General features: G+C 32.6%; 1 protein-coding gene across 1 annotated transcript in view; it reads right to left on the bottom strand.

Moving 5' to 3' along the window:
* Window positions 1-4038: 4038 nt before the first annotated feature.
* TMEM161B (transmembrane protein 161B) overlaps window positions 4039-19789 on the bottom strand; it is a gene marked incomplete at its 3' end in the record, with an annotated part of 40908 nt that continues 25157 nt past the window's right edge. Inside the window, exons 5-11 of the mRNA XM_084233801.1 lie at window positions 15349-15500; window positions 12734-12794; window positions 12096-12236; window positions 9419-9532; window positions 6318-6492; window positions 5511-5607; window positions 4039-4316 (exon numbers count right to left, since the gene is read on the bottom strand). Coding sequence (XP_084089927.1) covers window positions 4039-4316; window positions 5511-5607; window positions 6318-6492; window positions 9419-9532; window positions 12096-12236; window positions 12734-12794; window positions 15349-15500 — 1018 coding nt within the window. The remainder of the gene's footprint in view (window positions 4317-5510; window positions 5608-6317; window positions 6493-9418; window positions 9533-12095; window positions 12237-12733; window positions 12795-15348; window positions 15501-19789) is intronic.

Here is a 19789-nt window from a genome sequence, read left to right as displayed (position 1 = left end):
CGTACGGTGGACTAATGGTGTTTTGGTAGTGAGTGTGGTAGGGCAACACCTGAAGGGGAGATCCTGTAACTCTAAATCACAAACAACATTGTAAACCAGTGTTAACTCAATAACAAAAAAGTATACACAATGATTGGCTCATATGCTAACAGTTTAGTCAAATGCACCATCCACAAATGTTCTATTGGCAGCAATAGTGATATGAATAATAGTGAAGTAATTTGTGTTTTAATAGGAAGGACTCACTGTAAACTGATTTTGTTGATTGTGGACCTACCATAAGGAGGGGTCTACTTTATATAAATAACCCTCTAAGTAATGTGATCTGTAACCATTCCTGAAGCAAAAAAATAGCTTCATTTTTCTCCTGCCACCACAAAGAGAAATTGATATCACATTTAGATATATAGCCATACACGTAATGTAAATGATTTAATTTTACATATGACAAAACTGAGGTCAACAGAGATAATTCAGTTCTATTTAATTAGTATGTGCCAAATGCCTGATAAAAACAAATAGCTAACTACAGGCAGAAACAGGACAAGATGTTTCTCATTCTTAGACTTACATTCTTTCCATCCAATTATGTTACTTTAAGACAACAGTCTTTTGCCAAATGGGAGAAAGTAGAGTAACCACTTACAGGGAGATATGGGTGTGTGTTGGGGAGGGGGGGGATAATACCCACAATAGGATAGAAAAAAACATACTCTGAATCATTAGATAGGCTCAACAAAAATACTGGTAATAGTCTATAGCTAAAAAGGAGTTTAATAGTAATGGAAGGTAAGTATATGAACAGGCTGTATCTGTTGTTTTTTTTTTTTCTTTTCTAAGAAAGAAAACAAAAGAAGAGAAAAGGTGACATAGCTTTTTGACCATCCTTAGTCTCCAAATCAGTTTTCATCACATATTACCAGCTCAACTATAACCCAGGTTTACAGACACATCAAGACAAATGGAAGTTAAAAAGTGAGATTATGTAACAATTCAATACACTAAATTCAAGCTTTAGGATTGTAAGTGTGTTTAAGTCTGATTTTTTTAAACCACCTAAAGCTCCTTGGAGACACATGATGATCCACATTCAAAAATCACTTAGTTTTATTTTGTTGAATAGAGTCATATACCCATGATAGACCATTTTCAATTATGAGATGGCTCAGAAAGTGTGTATGAATTCATAGAACGTTGAGACCCTCTGCTTTGCAGTACTAAGAATTTAATCTTTCATTTGAAAGAATAAAATCTGTCCAGTGAAGTTCCAATTATAGATTTCATAATGAATTCTACTTATTGCTTCCTGGACCTATCAATTCCATTAATAGATGATAATGGATGAGTATCTCTTCTGAATCATAACTCAAGAAATGTCAGTATTTTACCAATGATATTTATATCAGAAACAATAAGACAATGAGTCCATTCTACTTGAATGCATTGGTTACTTAGGCATAGCAATTGGAATTCTGGGGAAAATACCAAAGATAATCAAAATGCATACAGATACCAAGATAAAATTATATGCTTTTCATTTCACACAAATCAATTGAGGTAGGAGGCAGAATAGAACTCTGATTTTTATATAGCATAATGGAAAGAAGGCAAAGTAGAAATATACAAATTATCTAATAAAATTCCACAGTCACAAGAAGCCAACACTATAGGGGCTCTTACTTAATTTGACATAAACATACTTTAAAAAACTGACCACTGAACCATTTATACTGACCAAAAGAAATTCATATTATCCAATATTAAAATAATATTATTGGCTTAATTTAGGCTATTGAAGTATTATTTGGAATCACTTCACAATATACATATCAACTTATGTTACACACCCTAAAACCAACACAGTGTTATGTGTCAATATATCTCAATTAGAAAACAGTATTGTTTACGTAAGTACAAACCCTTTTGTACTTAACACAATTTCTGATACAAAGACAAAATGTTTAAATAAATCAGTTAGTAACCATCACTCTCTTCACCTTTGCTTTGAAAGGCAATAAAGGCAAAAAATTAAACCAAACATTATTTAAATTATGAACAGGTTGTTAAGTTCACAGCACACTTAGGGAGAATTCGAGTTCAATAACAGTGCATGCTATCCCATGCAATAATGAATTCTATCCCTTCCATTCCATATTACTACACTGTATAATCTTTGAAACTCAAAATAAGTTTAATTGTAACTTTTAAAATGGATCTGTTTAGTAAGAATAGTTACAAATCCCAGATAAGGTTCTTTTCAAATGCAAAATGTAAGAACTTCACATATAAATGCAAGTTATACTTTGCTATAATATTATTATGAGATATTTTAGTGATGCTGATATAGGTCAAGATATATTTAAAATTCTTTTAGAAATACACTTGAGCTATCACTTGGCTACATTCACAATTCACTCCAACCCCAAATGTTTTATCCAATCTGATCACTTCTTACTCAGTCCTGTTTAAAATATCAGCTCTTTTCAAAATATTTTATCTATACCAAATGGCAAGAATATGCTATACTGAGATCACATGAATGAATTCTTACACGAAGCAAGCCCTGAAAATAATTCCAAAAGAAGACTCCAAAACTTCTTTCAATAGTGACAGCAGCACCAAAACACAGTCACAGTCTGTTGAGTACATCAATGAGTATTTATAAATTATACTTTAAAGTACTAGCTTATCTCATAGTAATTTGCTTTATGACTGTGATACTTCATTTTGGATTTTAGATGTAAAATGCATCAAAAATAACTTTACTCTTCTTAGAATTTTCCATTCAAATTACCTGAATTAATGACTTGTAAAGTGAAAATTTAATATAACTAATTCTCCACAATATAAATTTAAAACAAGCCCTGTTTAACATGGGTTTAAATAATACCTGTAGATTTGTTTACAGTGGGAAAGGCACTGATTTTTGAAAGTGACAAAAAAGAATTGTAATTTGGGAGAAATCACCTAAATATAAAATTTTAAGTAATCTCACACATAGGCAACACAAATAAATTGCTTGCTCTGATGAACTTTTAAAACATATTTTAATCTCATTCCAAAAAAGAAAATTCCTAGATACAAATACAATTCATTCAATCACATTTTAACATACATTCAGCAACTTAAAATATTATAAGGAACCGATATTTTCATCTTTTATAATCTCAATATATTATATATTTAATATATAATATATATATATACAATACATACAGATAATCAGCAGGATTACAAAGAAATTTTTTAAAAGTTTGATCAATATTGATAAATATTTTTAGACTATTAAAAAGAACTCTTTACGATCATAGAATAAAATAAAATAAGGGAGGTCCAAACCTAACAGCAAGATTGCAAATGTTCATATGACCAATCATCTTGAAAGATCCCTCAAATTGGATAGAATACATTATAAAACAATACTCTTGCCACTCTCAAGCAGCAGTACTTATAGATATTAAGCACATACGTCTCCATTATATTTAAAATTACTGTGCAGCTTTCTTTACTGTAATATACAGTAGCTATTTCTCTCTTTCTGTTGGATTTTGTTGTTTGAAGAGTGACTAATCTAGTACCAACAGAAGTGACTTTAGTTCCTTTCCCTCCCCCCTAAAGCATGGCTCAGTTTGAAGATTGTTCTATAGGCAGCCACTATGAATAACAACAGTACCTCAACACCATTAAGAGCAATCAGTCAATAAACTGGAGTCATATGAGAAGTTTCAAAGACTGCTGGAGGTTTTTGTAAACCAAGGTAATCAGAAGTATTACCACTGTAGATAGCCCTCTCACATCAGTTAATACAAGGAATTAATATTCCAATGCCACAGTATAGCACTTAACAACCTATTCTGTAATTTTAAATATTATATCATTAATTCACCCTGAGAATACAGAGGAAGCATTTAAAATAAGATATTCTGATATGTTTATTTTCCTTTGTATTTGCTTTCTTCTGGTTTTTGTCAGTCCTTCAAGGGCACACATATTTGAATTCAAAATATGACTTGAATATCCTGTTTTGTTAACTGAGATTCACGCCACAGTCAGATACTGGTGATAGAAAAGCCCAAAAAGGCTTGTGGAAAAAAGACAAGCAGCAATCCACCAGGTCAAAAAAGACAGAAGTCCTCGAAAAAGCAGAGGAGTGAAAATGTTTTTTAAGCTGCTCAGTGCCACTGTTATTTGAGTAACAGTTACCTTCATCTTCCCATCAGGAGATGGTAATTCAGAGTAAACAGAATGGGAGGGCGGACTATTATCCACCGGCAAAGTAGAGATAGATTCTGGATAAATTCCCCAAGAATGATTACCTAGAAAATGCAAGACACAAATGAAACTTGAAGAGTAATTCCAAAGCTTCTTATTAAGAAAAGTGTACATGTATTTAAATATATATGAGACATATTCTTTAACTTATATTTGAGATCAAGAACAAGTCTAGTGGCACAACAAATTTTATACTGAAAAGAAAGTGAAATAATTATATTTCTATATTGCTGTGCTGGTAAAAAATTCACTTAACCTGATCAGACTACAATCTGGCCTCATCTTTAAAAGTACATATATAAAAGCTGAAAGTTTAATTTATTTTTTAATTAACTGCACTAAAATCTGCTAAAATAATAAAAACAATTTTTCCTTGTATAATACATGAATCAACTACCTCTACTAGAGTGACAGATTCAATGAATTCTTAGAAATCTTTTCTATCTCCAGAATATCAGAATAAATTTCTTTCTGAGAAATTATCTATGATTTCCATGTTAGAGACTATTAATAGCTTCAAAAAAATTTTTTACCATATGCAGGATATGATTCATATAATTTACAATTGAGCTACTCCTTTATGTTCCATAGATTCCCAAAGGGCATTTATACCTATCATCAGCTTTATGGTATCTACTAAGCCCACCCAAATAATGCTTTCAGCTCCTTTGGGCTTCCTTGAACTTTCACACTGGCAGACTGCCTGACCTATGCAAAGGGAAATGATCAGTACAATAATGGATCGTTCTTAAATAAGACCACACAAGAATACAATACCTTAGTAAAAAAAGACTTACTGGAGAACTTTTTTCTTCCAGAGAAATCTTTACTCTTTCAACAATAAGTTATCTAAGGCAGAACTCACCAAAGGATTCTACAATTCACATATGTTTACAAGTACTCTCTAATAATTTAAATGTTTGACACTAACACAATTTTAATCTTGTAACACAAAATAAGAACAACAGTGCTCACTCGTTAACTCAATAAATCTAGGATTTAACTTTTAGAAAATAGTTATTATAAGTAAAGCATATGCTATAAAATCATATGACTTGCGTTTCAAAATCAAGATGATAAATGAACTTCTACAGTTAAGTTTCCCATATTTCTTATTAAGAACTTTTAAAGAGAGAAATCATTTTAAGAAACATATTTCTTTGTAGGTAACAAAAAGCATTATAAATTGTACGTAGAAAGTAAACCAATATGCTACCCAGTTGCAAGGGTATGCTTACCTAGAGTTTTTAAGAGCAGAGTGGTATGAAGCAGCATCACCAGAGGTGCCACATACTGCAGGGCAATGACACAAAGATAATAAAAGACTCGAGCCACCTGCAACCAACAACATTCTTAAGTGCCTAATACAGCTGACATGTTATGAATGAATTAAACTTACATATAACTGGAAAACTGAACTGTTTAAAAGAGATAAGAACATTAAATCTCTACTCTACATGAATATATTCAACTTAGGTAAAATTGTAGAGTATGAAAACACATGAGAAGTTGATAAACATTCCCAACTATGAAACAGACTCAAAAACAGGAGATCCAACAAAATTTCTATAAAAAGACAAATCATATTACAGATCTCTTCCACTATAATAGATGGCATTTTCCTTCTCTGGTATATCCACTACGCTAAATATTTACATTTCATGTCAAGTACTTAGAATACTGTTAAAAGGAATACACTTAGTCACTAAAACTATTTTTTCCTATTTGTTAAGTCATAATAGCTAGACATTACATTGTAATAACTTTCAAATCAATTAAGGGGTCCCATATGGCAAAATTAGGCATACTACAGCAATGCACAACCCAATTGTATGATACTTCAAACACACTTAAGCCTAGAAGAAGAATTGAGTGCATTTCTTCACACAAGAATGAGCTCAATGTCTCTGTGTTACCTTTTGGTTTAAGGTTATCCCATTTATTTAAAATACTATGGGATAAAATTACTATTAAAGGAAACTAAACTTTTTAAGAAACAAAACAGTATTTGCTAGTTTCCATTTTGACCCTCGTATAAAACTTACCATTTTCTGTAGCTCAACCGTACTTATTCGCCCTGCTTCTTTCTTCATTTGATCCACACATTTCTGGGCTAAGTTCAAGTAAGCTTGTAGATGATTACGCATCATGGCCAACCGCAAAGCACATAGCAGGATTATTAACCAGAGTCGCAGAGTATCAAATGTAGCTTCTGTCATTCTACAGATCAAAAAGTTGACACGGTATTCTCAAAGATCAATATACTAACATTCTAGTTATATGTGTTAATGTTGACCATTTAAGATGTAAAAAAATCTATACTTAGTTACAATTGGCTATATAAAATTAAAGATATAAAATTAAAGTTTGCTACTCTTCCATAGGTACTTGAATAAAAGAGTCAAATAGTTAAGTCCATCGTGAAAGAATTACAGTTAACAGCTATGCAGAAGAAAAAAAGTAGAATATTGGGATCCTTTTCTTTATCTACCCCTTTACTGGAAAAAAGTTATAAAATGAAAAGCCTCAATAAATGCTGAAAAAGCATTCAGCATCCAACATTCACTTATGATAAAAACTCTCTAAGAAATTGGAATAGAACCAATCTAAATCTTGTAAAATGTGTGTACGACAAACCCACAGCCAGTATCACACTCAATGGTGAAAAGGTAAACACATTTCCACTAAGATCAGGAGCAAGTCAGGGATGTCCATTATCCCTACTGTTATTCAACATATTTTTGTAAGTCCTAGCTGAAGAAATTAGGCAAGAAAAAGACATAAAAGGAGTCCCAACTGGAAAAGAAATGAAACTCTTACTATTCATAGATGACATGCTAATATACTTGGAGAAATCAAAGGAGTCTACTGAAAGCTTCTAGAATAAATGAATACAGTAAAGTGGCAGGATACAAAATTAATGCACAAAAATCAGTAGCACTTTTCTAATATTAAAACAATGTTATCAGAAGAAATGGATATAAGGAATACAGTTCCATTTATAATCAAGCCAACAAAAATGAAATAGCTGGGAATAAGCTTAACAAAGGAGGTGGAAGGACCAGTATAATGAAAAACATACAATTCTGTTAAATGAAATAAAAGACATAAAGAAATGGAAAGATAGCCCATGCTCATGGATTGGAAGAATTACCATCATTAAAATGACCATATTATCCAAAACAATGTACAGATTTAATGCAATACCTATAAACAAAAAAAGCTAATGACTTTTTAAAGGAAAAAGAACAATTATCAAATTAATGGGGAACCATAAAAAGTACCGAATAGCTAAAACAATCTTGAGAGAAAAGAAGAAAATTGGAGACATTACAATTTCTGACTTCAAACATTATCGCATAGCAACAGTAATCAAAACAAATGGAACAGAATTGAAAGCCCAGAAATAAATCCCTATATAGACAGTTAATCAGTGACAATGCTGTTATGGCTATATAATGGAGAATGGACAGAATTTTCAATCAATGGTGTTGGAAATATGGATAGCCATATACAAGAAAATAAAGTGAAACCCATATTTAACTCTATACACAAAAAATTCAAAATGAATTAAGGATCGGGACATAAAAATCGAAACCATAAAATACTAGAAAGAAAATACAGGGGACACATTACAGGATATTTACCACAAAGATGTACTTGGAGACTCAACCCCAACAGTAAAGGGAAACAAGAGCAAAAATAAATAAGTGGGACTATATCAAAATTAAAAGCTTTTGTAGCTCAAAAGAAACCATCACACACACACACACAAAAGGCAACCTACAAAATGGCAAGAAATACATGCATACCATATATACCATATATCTAACAAGGGGTTAATCTTTAAAATGTACAAAGTACTTACATAATCCAACAAGAGAGAAAGAAATGACCCAATTAAGAAATGGGCAAAGGACCTCAAGACACTTCTCTAAAGACATTCAGATGGCCCACAGACATACGAATCTGTCAAATTATCATTAAAGGTTCATTTGTGTCGTGAAAAAAACATCAACTTCAAGGAACACATCCCTCATTCAAAAATAAAAATAATTTTTTAAGGTCATGGTCATCACTTCTTATATTCTGAGACAAATTTGGACCAGGACCTATAAGTATATAATATGAAATGTGCAACGTGGAATAAATGACTACTCAAGGTTTTCTATTTTAATTTTGATGAGGCAAAGCAGTGAAAGGAACATTTATTAAGTACTTACTTCCACTTGGTTGCATTACATGTGTTCTTTCATTTAATTCCAATGATAACTTTGTGAGGTAGATACTATTATCTTCATTTTCCAGATGGGGAAACAGAAGTTCAGTGAAGTTAAATAATCTCCCTCAAGTGACAGTTTTAGTGAGAAACAGAACTGGGGCTTGAACCAGATCTGTCTGAACCGTTCCATTCCTCTAGCATAGTTCCCCCCAGGATAATGAGTTAACCTATCAAGCATAGTTATTATCACCTTTTAATAAATTGTTTTCTTACTATCTTCTATTAAAATACAGTTGTCTAATTTGGGAAATATGAACTAACATTAGAAAATAATGTTAAGGTATTGTTTTTAATTTTGTTAAGTGTAAAAATTTTTTATATGTATGAAATTGGTATTTCTGAAGGGTGCAAACTTAAGTACTGAGGAGTAAAAATCTCAAGTCTCTAATTTATTTGAAAAATTACTTCATCAAAAAGCAAGCCAAAATAAGGATGAAGCAAACACGGAAAATGTTAATAACTCTTATAGAAGCTGCCCTATAATATTAATTTGTTTATACTACTCCTTCCCTCTGACCCCCAGTTTTTTCACAACTGAGAAAAACTAAGAGAATTGCAACAAGTATCTGAAATATAGGTACGTCAACAACAGAAAAATGTCAGATAACAACTGGCTATTAAGCGAGAAAGCAGAAAAACTTACAAGTTTACAAGATCATTTAGTGCAGGGTAATAATTATTAACATTTATTAAAGAAGATCACAAAAAGCAATGAGTTATAAAGTTTTCTAATACATCTTTGAGGGTCTCTGTTAATGTTTTTAAAATAGTGTTCAATATTGTCATTAAAAAACGTAAGTACACATATAACATTTTCCAAAAGAGTCTTGACTATAAAATTAGACCTCCAAGACCCATACTTACAAAGGGACACTTTCTTTACCCAATGGTGGGTTCATAATGTAGTCTTTGGTGATTGGTTTTACCCAGAGCAGAACCATAAATAAAGGTGCCAAGAAGTTGATATGAAGTAATGTTCTGAAAGTAGGTAAGAAATAAACATAAAAATCCAGAAAAAAAATTAATAAACTATAGAAATTCACTTACAAAAATGAAGGAGGGAACTTATTTTCAGCCTTCTATATTAAGGTACTACTGACACTATAATTTTATATTTATCATTTCACACTGATTTGAATCCTTGCAAAACTACCTCATTATCTTAATTTTTCAGATGAGAACATTTAAATCCAGGTAAGTTAAATGGCTTGCTCATGGCAATATTAACAGGTTAGAGGAGATCTAGCTCTAAAATCTAAATTGTTCACTTTATTCCAGTGTTCCTTAATAATCTTATACAGCTTCACTGATTTAAAACACAGGTACTTAAATGATTCTCGAACTTTATAGTCAATGAGTCCAACTAATTTTCAGTGTAGAAGAGTCATTCTGATACATTGCAGGGCAGCTGAAACAAAATACTTATTATTTACAAGGAACAAGTGATTGGCAAAGTCCATAATACTAGAAGGCAACAACTTTTAACTTCAATATGTAATAACCATTAATAATCATGTATAATATTTTAATTACAATGTTAAAATCACAATAATACACGCATTTTTATTCCTGAAGTATTAGGAATATATGTGAAATTAATTTCTTATCACATACAAATCAAGGGTATTCACATTATTCATGACAAGATAATACAGCTAATACAACAAAAGGTTTCAAGCCTGAACTATAAGTTCATTGTTAATTGCTTTCCCAAGTTTGTGTCTTAAAGAAACAGAGGACCAGTGAAGATTTTCCTTATTTTAGAAAGAAGACAAGTTTTTCTGACTATATTATTGCCATGTACTGCATTCATTATAAACCATGATGAAGGACTAAACTTAGGTAGCTTAAAACACACTTATACACACTCTGAAATACCTCTACAGGGAAATGATAGTGATTGTATGAGGTAACAGGGCTAGCTCAGGAAATCATGAACAGCTGACAGAGAAAGGTGGACTCTGATTCTAACCACTGGCATTAAAACAAGTTCTAGTGCCTGGTCATGGGGGTGAGGAGAATGCTGCTCTTTGTGCCAGTCATGCAATTCTCACAACAGAACTAGGCAGCCCACACCCTTACAACAAGCTGAGTGCCACAACCAAAAGAAAATGGGGTGGAGGGGGGGAAGGTTGTACAATTAACTGAAAATAACATATTACAAATTTCCAAAGGGAAAAATCTTTTAAAAAAGAAGCCCTGTTTTACTGGAAAGGAAACAAACACGTCCCCTTCCCCCACTCAAACCACCACCAAATGCTTTAAATGTTTTTATAAAGTGACTCTTTCATCCCACAGCCTGGGTAAACCATCAGTGTGGGGGAAGAAAGCAGCAGTATTAGGTATGCAGTGTTGCTAGGGAACACTCTAGTATCAAGGAGCAGCCCACAGCGGTTTCAGTAGCTGGTGAAGGGCTCCCCTCCACCCACCCTTTCAGCTTATTTAAATCATAACACTGGGGTTAGTGGACTGAAGTGTGTGTGTAGAGGAGGGGGGGAGCCAGGTTTTGTTTTAAAAGAAGCCATTAGAGAGCTGGATGGTGGGTGAAAGGCAGGATGTAGCCAAGAGCATGCTGAGTAAAAGGAAGGGAAAAAAGAGGGATGAAGGAGTGTATAATGGGAGTGAGAATAAGTAAACACACTTATAAAGTATACATAGAAAAATGAGGATAAAGGAAAAAACAAAGACTGTTGCAATTAAAATAAAGGCACATGATATAGGTAAGAATTTGATAAGACTAGTATTATCATCAAATACAGGGTTTTTAAAGAGCAAAGATATTGTTAATAAGATCACTCAAAAACATGACTATAAATACATCTATCAACATGTAACATTCTCCACTTGGACTTCAACTGTAAAAAAGATGAGACAAGAATTTGTATCTGGACATGAGTTGAAGGAGGTAGGAACCTGTCATTTTGCCTATCTGTGATAATCACAGACAGGCTTTAAAGTACATGTAGAGATTCAGATATGATTTCTCCAATTAAGAACCAAAATAGAACTTGGTAGTTAAAAGTAATTTGATTAGCAGCATATAATAATAGCAACCCCCAAATAATGTATTATTTTAACAAGTCTTACAACAAAATTTAAGAAAAATATTTCTATGTATACAAATTTTACTTTCAAAAACTTTTTAACTAAAATATTTTCAGTAAAATTACAAAATTGGTTTAATAAAATAATTTATTAAAATTTAGATACTTTAAATTCTCTGATTTGAGTGGAATTTCCAGATTCAGCTGCAGAGATTACAATTACACACACATTGACTTCTGTGTTAAAAAGAACACAGATACTGATGTTTCCATTTTCACAGGTAAAACAGAGATTAGGTAATTTGATGGTATATTTTTAACACAGAACTTAGAATTTGGAAGTAAATAAAAGAAACTTGTTTATTGTAGAAAGAGGAATGTGATATCACATGATCATTTATTTTCAAGACAATAATTTATTTCATCACAATAATATACCTTCATAAGATGGAAAACATATATTTATCTGCATGTGCTTATGTACATTTTCCGCTTACTGTGTAATTTTTTCTGTTGCCAAATTCAGGGCATCCAGATGCATTTGAGCCAGCCGTAATCCAGGAAATGTCAAAAAAGCCCCAATGAGTGAACAGAAAATAGCCAGGAAAAATTTGAAAGTAAGTTTTGAAACAGGACCCCTTTAAAAAAAAAAAAAAAAGATAAATTTTCATTCTTCACTTCCTAGGAATCACCTATATTCTAATCAACTACTGCACAAACCATAATGACAACAACAACAACAACAAAAATAATATAAAGTAAACATCTATGAAGAGATTGCTTTTAATTCAATTATCTATAATGAATCTTGGAAAATTATAAACTGAGTCAGGCATCGCTTTAGTCACATTTGTAACAACCCAATCTGCAAAATCTGATATATGACTCAGATGTAAATTAAGCTTAACTTCTGGTGGCAGATTAAATAAGAACAAATTCAAATATGAATTCTCTATATGATGCTAATTTTATACAAATGTGAAATCTACAAGGAAAGGCATTTCTGAAAGTGGAAGTCTTACCTAAAGAATTCTTTTCACTGATTAAAACAAAGACCAATTTCTAATAAATGCTGTTCTACTAAGCTAAAATTACTAAAATTAAATTTAATGCTTAATTAAAATAAAAAACTTACTGAGACTCTAAACCTTGCTTTTCAAGAAACTGCATCGCACTGTCTGAAAAATTTGTAAACCCTGTAGGAAAAAAAAAATTTACTCATCACAGTGGTAATCAACAGACTCTTTATTTGGAAAGAAAATGCTAGCAAATGGACATCTTATATTTTAAAGTGACTTGTTTAGCCCTTTCATGTGACAATTAATTAGTATACCATAATGTAATAAAATTTGATTAGCAGAAAGTGTCTGAAAATATTTTTTTTTAAAGATTTATTTATTTATGCATACAAGAGCTGGGGTACAGGCCAGAGGTGTGGGGGGTGAGAGTATTCACCAGAGACAGAGCGGGGAACAGAACAGGCAGATCAATCGAAGTACACTGCTAAGGGGAGCAGCAGGCGAGTCAGGAAGAGGTCTGCTGCGCCATGTGCGTTACTCCCTGGCAGGCCAGGGGATTGAACTCGTGCTGCAGAGGCTGCGGACAGCTTCACAGGTTGCGTCTTAACCCCATGCGCCACCAGGGAGGCCCCAGAAAACATTTCTTGATATTTATACTTTCTCTGAGTGTGCACAAAATTTGCAATAAAACTTATCTTTATGTATGTGATAAACTTTAGCCTTAACGTATTTTAACTTTAAGAAAAAATCAGAGGAGGTGGTGTTAGGGGGAAAAGGATGTCCTAAAGCTAATTCCATACAGACTTTGTAGACTTCACCCCCCCACTCCAGACCAAAGCCAAAAGACACTGGGAACTCCAAATCCCATCACCACCAAAGGGAAGGTGGTGGGACCTGAGGGTGGGATTAAGCAGCCAGGTATGGTATAAAGCCAGACACATGGGCTTTGGAGGGGAATCCCCCATTTTTGGCTCTCTGCCAGCTTGCAACATCCAGTCAGCTCTGAGAGTGCCTTTGGGTTTCCAGGTCGGCGGATCGGGTAGGACGCATTAAAGACTTTATTTCCCTATTTTCTCCCTCAGTTGTACATTTCCTTATTTCCTTTTCCCTTGAAAATAAACCTTTTATTAACCTTTTGTGTAGTGGAGTAGTAATAAGTCCCTTTTAAGAGCGCGGGTGAGGACCCACAGCCAGGCAACCCGTTTTATTTTATATCGGGGTTGCCCTGTAACAGCTGTATTTTAAGTAACAAAAAACACCTAAAACAAACAAAAAAAAAAAGATGTTGCTTGGGAATAAAGGTCAAAAAAAGAAAAATGGAAGCACTATGTTACCTGATTTTAAACTATATCATAAAGAAATAGTAATTAAAAAAATGTGATTTTGGAATTAAAACAAACACATAGACCAACTGAATAGAATTAAAAGCCAGAAATAAATCCACACATCAATACACAATTTATGACAAAGAAGAAATGACCATACAAGAGAGAGAGACTTTTTAACAAATGGTGCTGGGAAAACTGATGGACACATGTAAAAAGATGAAGTTGGACCACTCTTTAACTCCATGCACAAAAATACATACTACGTGGGTTAAAGATTTAGACTGGCAACAACCAAAAATTAAAAAGCGTTTACAGAGTGAAAGAATTAGACTAAAAAGGCATCCTATTGAACAGGGAAGATATTCAGACATTACACAATTAAGGAGTGGTTAATATCTAAGATATACAAAGAATTTATCCTACTTAACACACACACACAAAATAAGCAACTCTTGTAAAATGGGCAGCAGATAAGACAATTTGTCAAATATATATATAAAAGGCCAAGAGAGATATATAGAAAGATGCTCATGATCACTTTTAATAGGGAGATGCAATCCAAAACCATGAGATAGCATCTCAACCTATGAGAACGGCATATATTAAAAAATCCAACAAGTGCCTGAGAAGATGTGGAGAAAGAGGAACCCTAATAATTGTTTGGTAGAATAAAAGCTGTTACAGCCATTTTGGAAAGCTGTGTGAACCCATTTGAGACACTTAAAATGGAAATACCAAATGATCTAGCAATCCCAGTTTTCATATTCTAAGGATCATAAAACCATCATCTCAAAAAATGACCCACTTCACAATGTTTGTCAATATTACTTACAATAGCTAGGATCTGGAAGCAACCTAAGTGTCCAATGACAGAGGATTGTATAAAGACGATGGGATATATCCACTTAATGGAATACTATTCAGCTATGAGGAAAGAAGCAATGTTGTAATTTACAGCAAAACAGAAGCAGCTCTGAGATGGGAGTTTATAAAGTAGAGTAAATAAAGACAAATACTGGAAAATTTCATATATGAGTGAAATAATCAAAAAGGATGAACTTATCAAGCAAAATAAATATTAATTAGTGAACACTAAAGTGAGGTTTCTGAGGTTAAGTGGATGAGAGAAGGGAGAAAGGTTCAAAAGGGTAAATAGAAGAAGACCTTGCCAAACAAAAAAGGAGGTAAACAGCATAAACTTTTGTGAGAATGTGCATACAAAGCATACAGGTCTGTAAATAAGAATATTAATTATAATATATTAGTGTCAAATTATTAAATATTACATAATATACATCTTAAGCAAAAATTTCAAAACTTATCAGGTAAAACTTAAAAATATTGAAGTAAAAAATATTGTCATCAGATAAAGCAAAACTGATTTTTAAAGTTGTGTGAATTACCTGTTTCAAGTCCAAATTCCAGATAGTTTTCTGTTACAATCAAGACTGCCATTGCTTTGACGAAGAAAAAAAATCCAAAGGTGACACAGACTGATCTTTCACCACCATCTTCTACTTTAAAATAGTGTGTAGTTAATGAAAATAGAACTTTGCTGCAGGAGAAAAGTTCAGGAAAAACCACAAATAACTTGTGGAAGTTAAACACAACCATCTTTATTGAACCTGAACTCCAATAAAATTTTACTACATTTATTTTGATTCTACAATATGTCTATCTACAAAGTAGCCTTTGGAATGAAATAAAAAGCTAATGAAAATCAGAACAGTCTTCCAGGAAATAGGATATAAAATCAAAGCAAGTCTAGTGAGATTTATAACATATTAAAATCAATGGAAAGTAAACCTACACAATAAAGTTGTAATTAGGAAAAGAATGTTTTTCAGTTTACTCTAACTCAAATTTGACAATAATTTTATGAACTACATTTTCAGTAGCATGAAAAGCCAGGGTAGAGGTTATTTTAGGGAACTACATTTTATTGGGCATGATTATGAATTAGTTTATATGTAGAATTAAACACATAAACATAGAAATCGTCTGTGTATCATTCGACAATTTAAAATGAGAATTAGTCACTGGTAATCTGTGGTATGAAAACTAAGGATCTGGGATCACCTCTTCATAATATGATTAAACAAAAATGTCTACAGCAAGTAAGTTCCAGTTGAGTATTCAAAGAAAGTCAAAGTTTGTATTAAAATAAAATGGCAAGGGGTCACCAATTGATTAAGTCAATGGATGATCCAAAACTGAGAAACAACCTGCATCTCCATGATACCAACTTGTTCTCGATGAAAGCAAGCAACAAACATACACAATCTGAAAAAAAAAAAACCACTTTTACATAAACTATATGTTATGCATGGAAAATAATTGCTGTCAATTAGTACTTAACATGTACCAGGAATTATCATTTAAATCGTCATTCTCATATTAGCCAACTATTATCATTACTTTATAGACTGAAATAAAAAGGGGGGCACAGGGAGATTAAGTAATTTGCCCTAAGTCACACAGCTAGATTAGAGGCAGGTAGGATTTAAACCTATACTGCCTGGCTAAGTCTGTGCACTTAACTTATTTCACTGCTTCTACAAAACTATATACAGCACCTACATTATGTAGTAGTTAAGTAGAAACACACAATTTTTTTTTTTTTGGATTCCTTTTATATCTTATTAGAAACAATCTAGTAGACTGTCAGGCCAAATAAAAAAATCAATATACAAAAATCTGCATTTCTATATGCAAGTAATGAATTAGAAATTTTTAAAAAATCAAGAAAATAATTTATAGTCATATTAAACAGTAGTAAACACCTGTGGGAAAAAAATCTAACAAAGCAAGTGAAAAACCTATTCAAAGAAAACTGTGACACTGCTAAAAGAAATGGAAGACACAAAGAAAGGAAGAGATACTCCATGCTAATGGATTAGAAGATTTAACATTGGTAAAATGTCCATGTTATACAAAGTAATATGCAGATTCAGTGCAATCCCTACCAAAGTTAAAAAAAAAATTCTTCAAAGAAATAGAGCAAACAATACTGAAATTTATGTGGAGTCACAAAAGATGCCAAGTAGCCAAAGCAATCTTGACAAAGAAGAAGAGGAATGGAGGTATCATGATCCAGGACTTCAAACTAATCTACAAGGCTATAGTAATCAAAACAGTTGGTATTGGCATAAAACGGACACAGATCAATGGAACAGAATATAGAGACCAGAAATAAAACCATACTTAAAAGCAGTTAATCTAAAACAAAGAAGCCAAGAGTATACAATAGAGAAAGGAAAGTTTCTACAAGTGGTACTGGAAAAAATTGGACATCCACACACAGAAAAATGAAACTAGGCCATCTTCTCACACTATATACAAAAATTATCTCAAAATGGATTAAAATGTAAAAACATAAAATATGTAGAAGAAACCATAGGCAAAACACACCACATCAATGTTTTAGAGATATCTTTGGGGATGAACTCCAACAGCAAGGGAAACAAAAACAAATAGGACTATATCAAACTAAAAGCTTCTGTACAGCGAAAGAAAATTGTCATTAAAACAGACACCCAATTGAATGGGAGAAAATATTTCTACATTATACATTTGACAAGTGGCTAACAGATATCTAAGATCTACACAGAATACAACTCAAGGGAAAAACAAGAACAAAAGATCCAATCAAAAAATGGGCAAAAGACCTACACAGACATTTCTCCAAAGACACACAAATGGCAGGCACATGAAAAATAGTCAACATAACTTAGCATGAGTGCAAATGCAAATTAAAACCACAATGAGATACAATCTCAAGCTTATGACAATGGCTCACATCAAAAAAACTAGAAACAAAGGGGAAAAAAGGGTACCCTTGTATGCTGTTGGTGGGAATGTAAGACTGGTCCCACCCTGATAGAAAACAGTATGAAGATTTCTCAAACAATTATAAAATATCTACCATATGATCCAGCAAGTCTAGGTATCTACTCAAATAAAGCAAAATCACTAATTCAAAGGACATATGCACACTTGTATTTCCCACACCACTATTTACAAGAACTAAGTTACAAAAACAACTTATGGGTCCAATGACAGAAGAGTGAATTAAAAAGACATGCTATATGTGCATGATGAAATACTACTCAGTTATAAAAAAGATGAACAGTCATTTGCAAGGACATGGATGGTTCTGGAGAGGATTATGCAAAGTGAAATAAGCCAGAAGGCGAAAGACAAATTCCAGATGATTTCACTCATATGTGGAATATAAAGAAACAAAACAAAGCAACTGACAAAACTAAACCAAAAAACATCATAGAAATGACTGCAAAATTGAGGCTACCAGAGTGGGAGGGAAAGGATGGGAACAAAGATGGGGGGAGCCCAATGGCTGATGGTAAAGGACTACGGGCTTTCTTGTGGTGTGTGTGATGTAGTGACTTTCAAACTGACGAGTTGTGAACCTAGTCCCCCAAAACATACACAGTGTTGTAAACCAGTGAAATCTCAATGGAAAAAAAATCTTTTTAAAGTCTACAGCCAGGGGAGATAAAAGCAAGACCTGCCCTACCAGGAGAACACACCCATACTGTTAACCTGGGTGAAAATAATATTGCTTGTAATGAAAGATGCTTCTGAGAGGAGTCAGTAAAGTGCAGGCAGAGAAAAAGTTAAAAACCTAAGCCATGTGCATATTTTAAACTCTGAATAGTTTTCAAATTAATCAAAGTTATAAGTTAAATTTATAAGTTATAAATTTAAACATTGTAGTTTAAATTTACATGATTTATTTTTAGTACGTGAATTAATAAAGAAAACTATAGTTAAGTCTGCCCTACTTAAACTTACTAATTTTTCCTCATAAAATAGTACATATACATATAAAAAGTATGTATATACACTTAAGAGTTTATTATAGAATTATTTACAAAATCAGGAATAATTAGGAATAATTTTACAAGACTTAAAACTTGATATAACTTTAACATTTAAGGTAAGTTCACACCAACACTACTGAAGAGTAGTGAGGAGAGTCTAGATACAGATGCTCAAATATTCCCTCCAGAAAATTTTCAATCCCGTGTTCCTTACTCATCTACTTCTTTTCCAAAACTTCAAATTAAAAGAAATTAAAGTGGTGGATCATTTTACTGATCTAACACTACAACCTCATCTCTGTTTTGGCATCATCAGAAAGAGGATACACATTGGGAGAGAGTAAGGTTAAAAACCAAAATACAAAACACGAAGTAAATTACTTTTGAGAATGAGCTATGAGCTTGTTCATTGCCTGAGAGTCCAAAATCGAGGTTGAAAACATTACTGCTTCATTTTTATTGAAAATGGATACTAGACTCCAGAGATAATTCTGAACTCCTTTACTCATCTACTAAAAGCAAAATAACATCTTTAGCCAAATAAAAGGTATTAAATGACCAAAGTGAAATTTCTCAACCACCAAACCTTGTTAACCAAAGAATAATCAAATTACAAAATATGTCAAGACTAAAGGAAAAAATCCACAAAATTAGATGCAACTTAATCAAGACACAAAGCATACCAGTCCTCACATCACTAGAACTTGTCTCATATAATCCTACACCAAAAACACCTAAGCATTATAACCCCAACAACCTCAAGTCTTATTAATTACTATATAAATCTTAAGACCAAGTGTTTTGAGTCCCATATTAAAACAAAACCTCATAACCCATATACATAAAACATCGTGGTATTTAATACTACGATCTGGCTATACCCCTTTGTTGAAGTTTCCATTAGTTTCCAACCTCTACTTAAATCAAAATAATATATTTACCATCTCTTGAGTGTAACAGTAGTAAGTCTTGGATCATTACTATTATCTGAACTACCATC

This window comes from Talpa europaea, assembly GCF_964194135.1.
Source record: "Talpa europaea genome assembly, chromosome: 5".
NCBI classification, from domain to species: Eukaryota; Metazoa; Chordata; class Mammalia; order Eulipotyphla; family Talpidae; genus Talpa; species Talpa europaea.
This window is presented reverse-complemented; position numbering and strand designations above follow the sequence as displayed.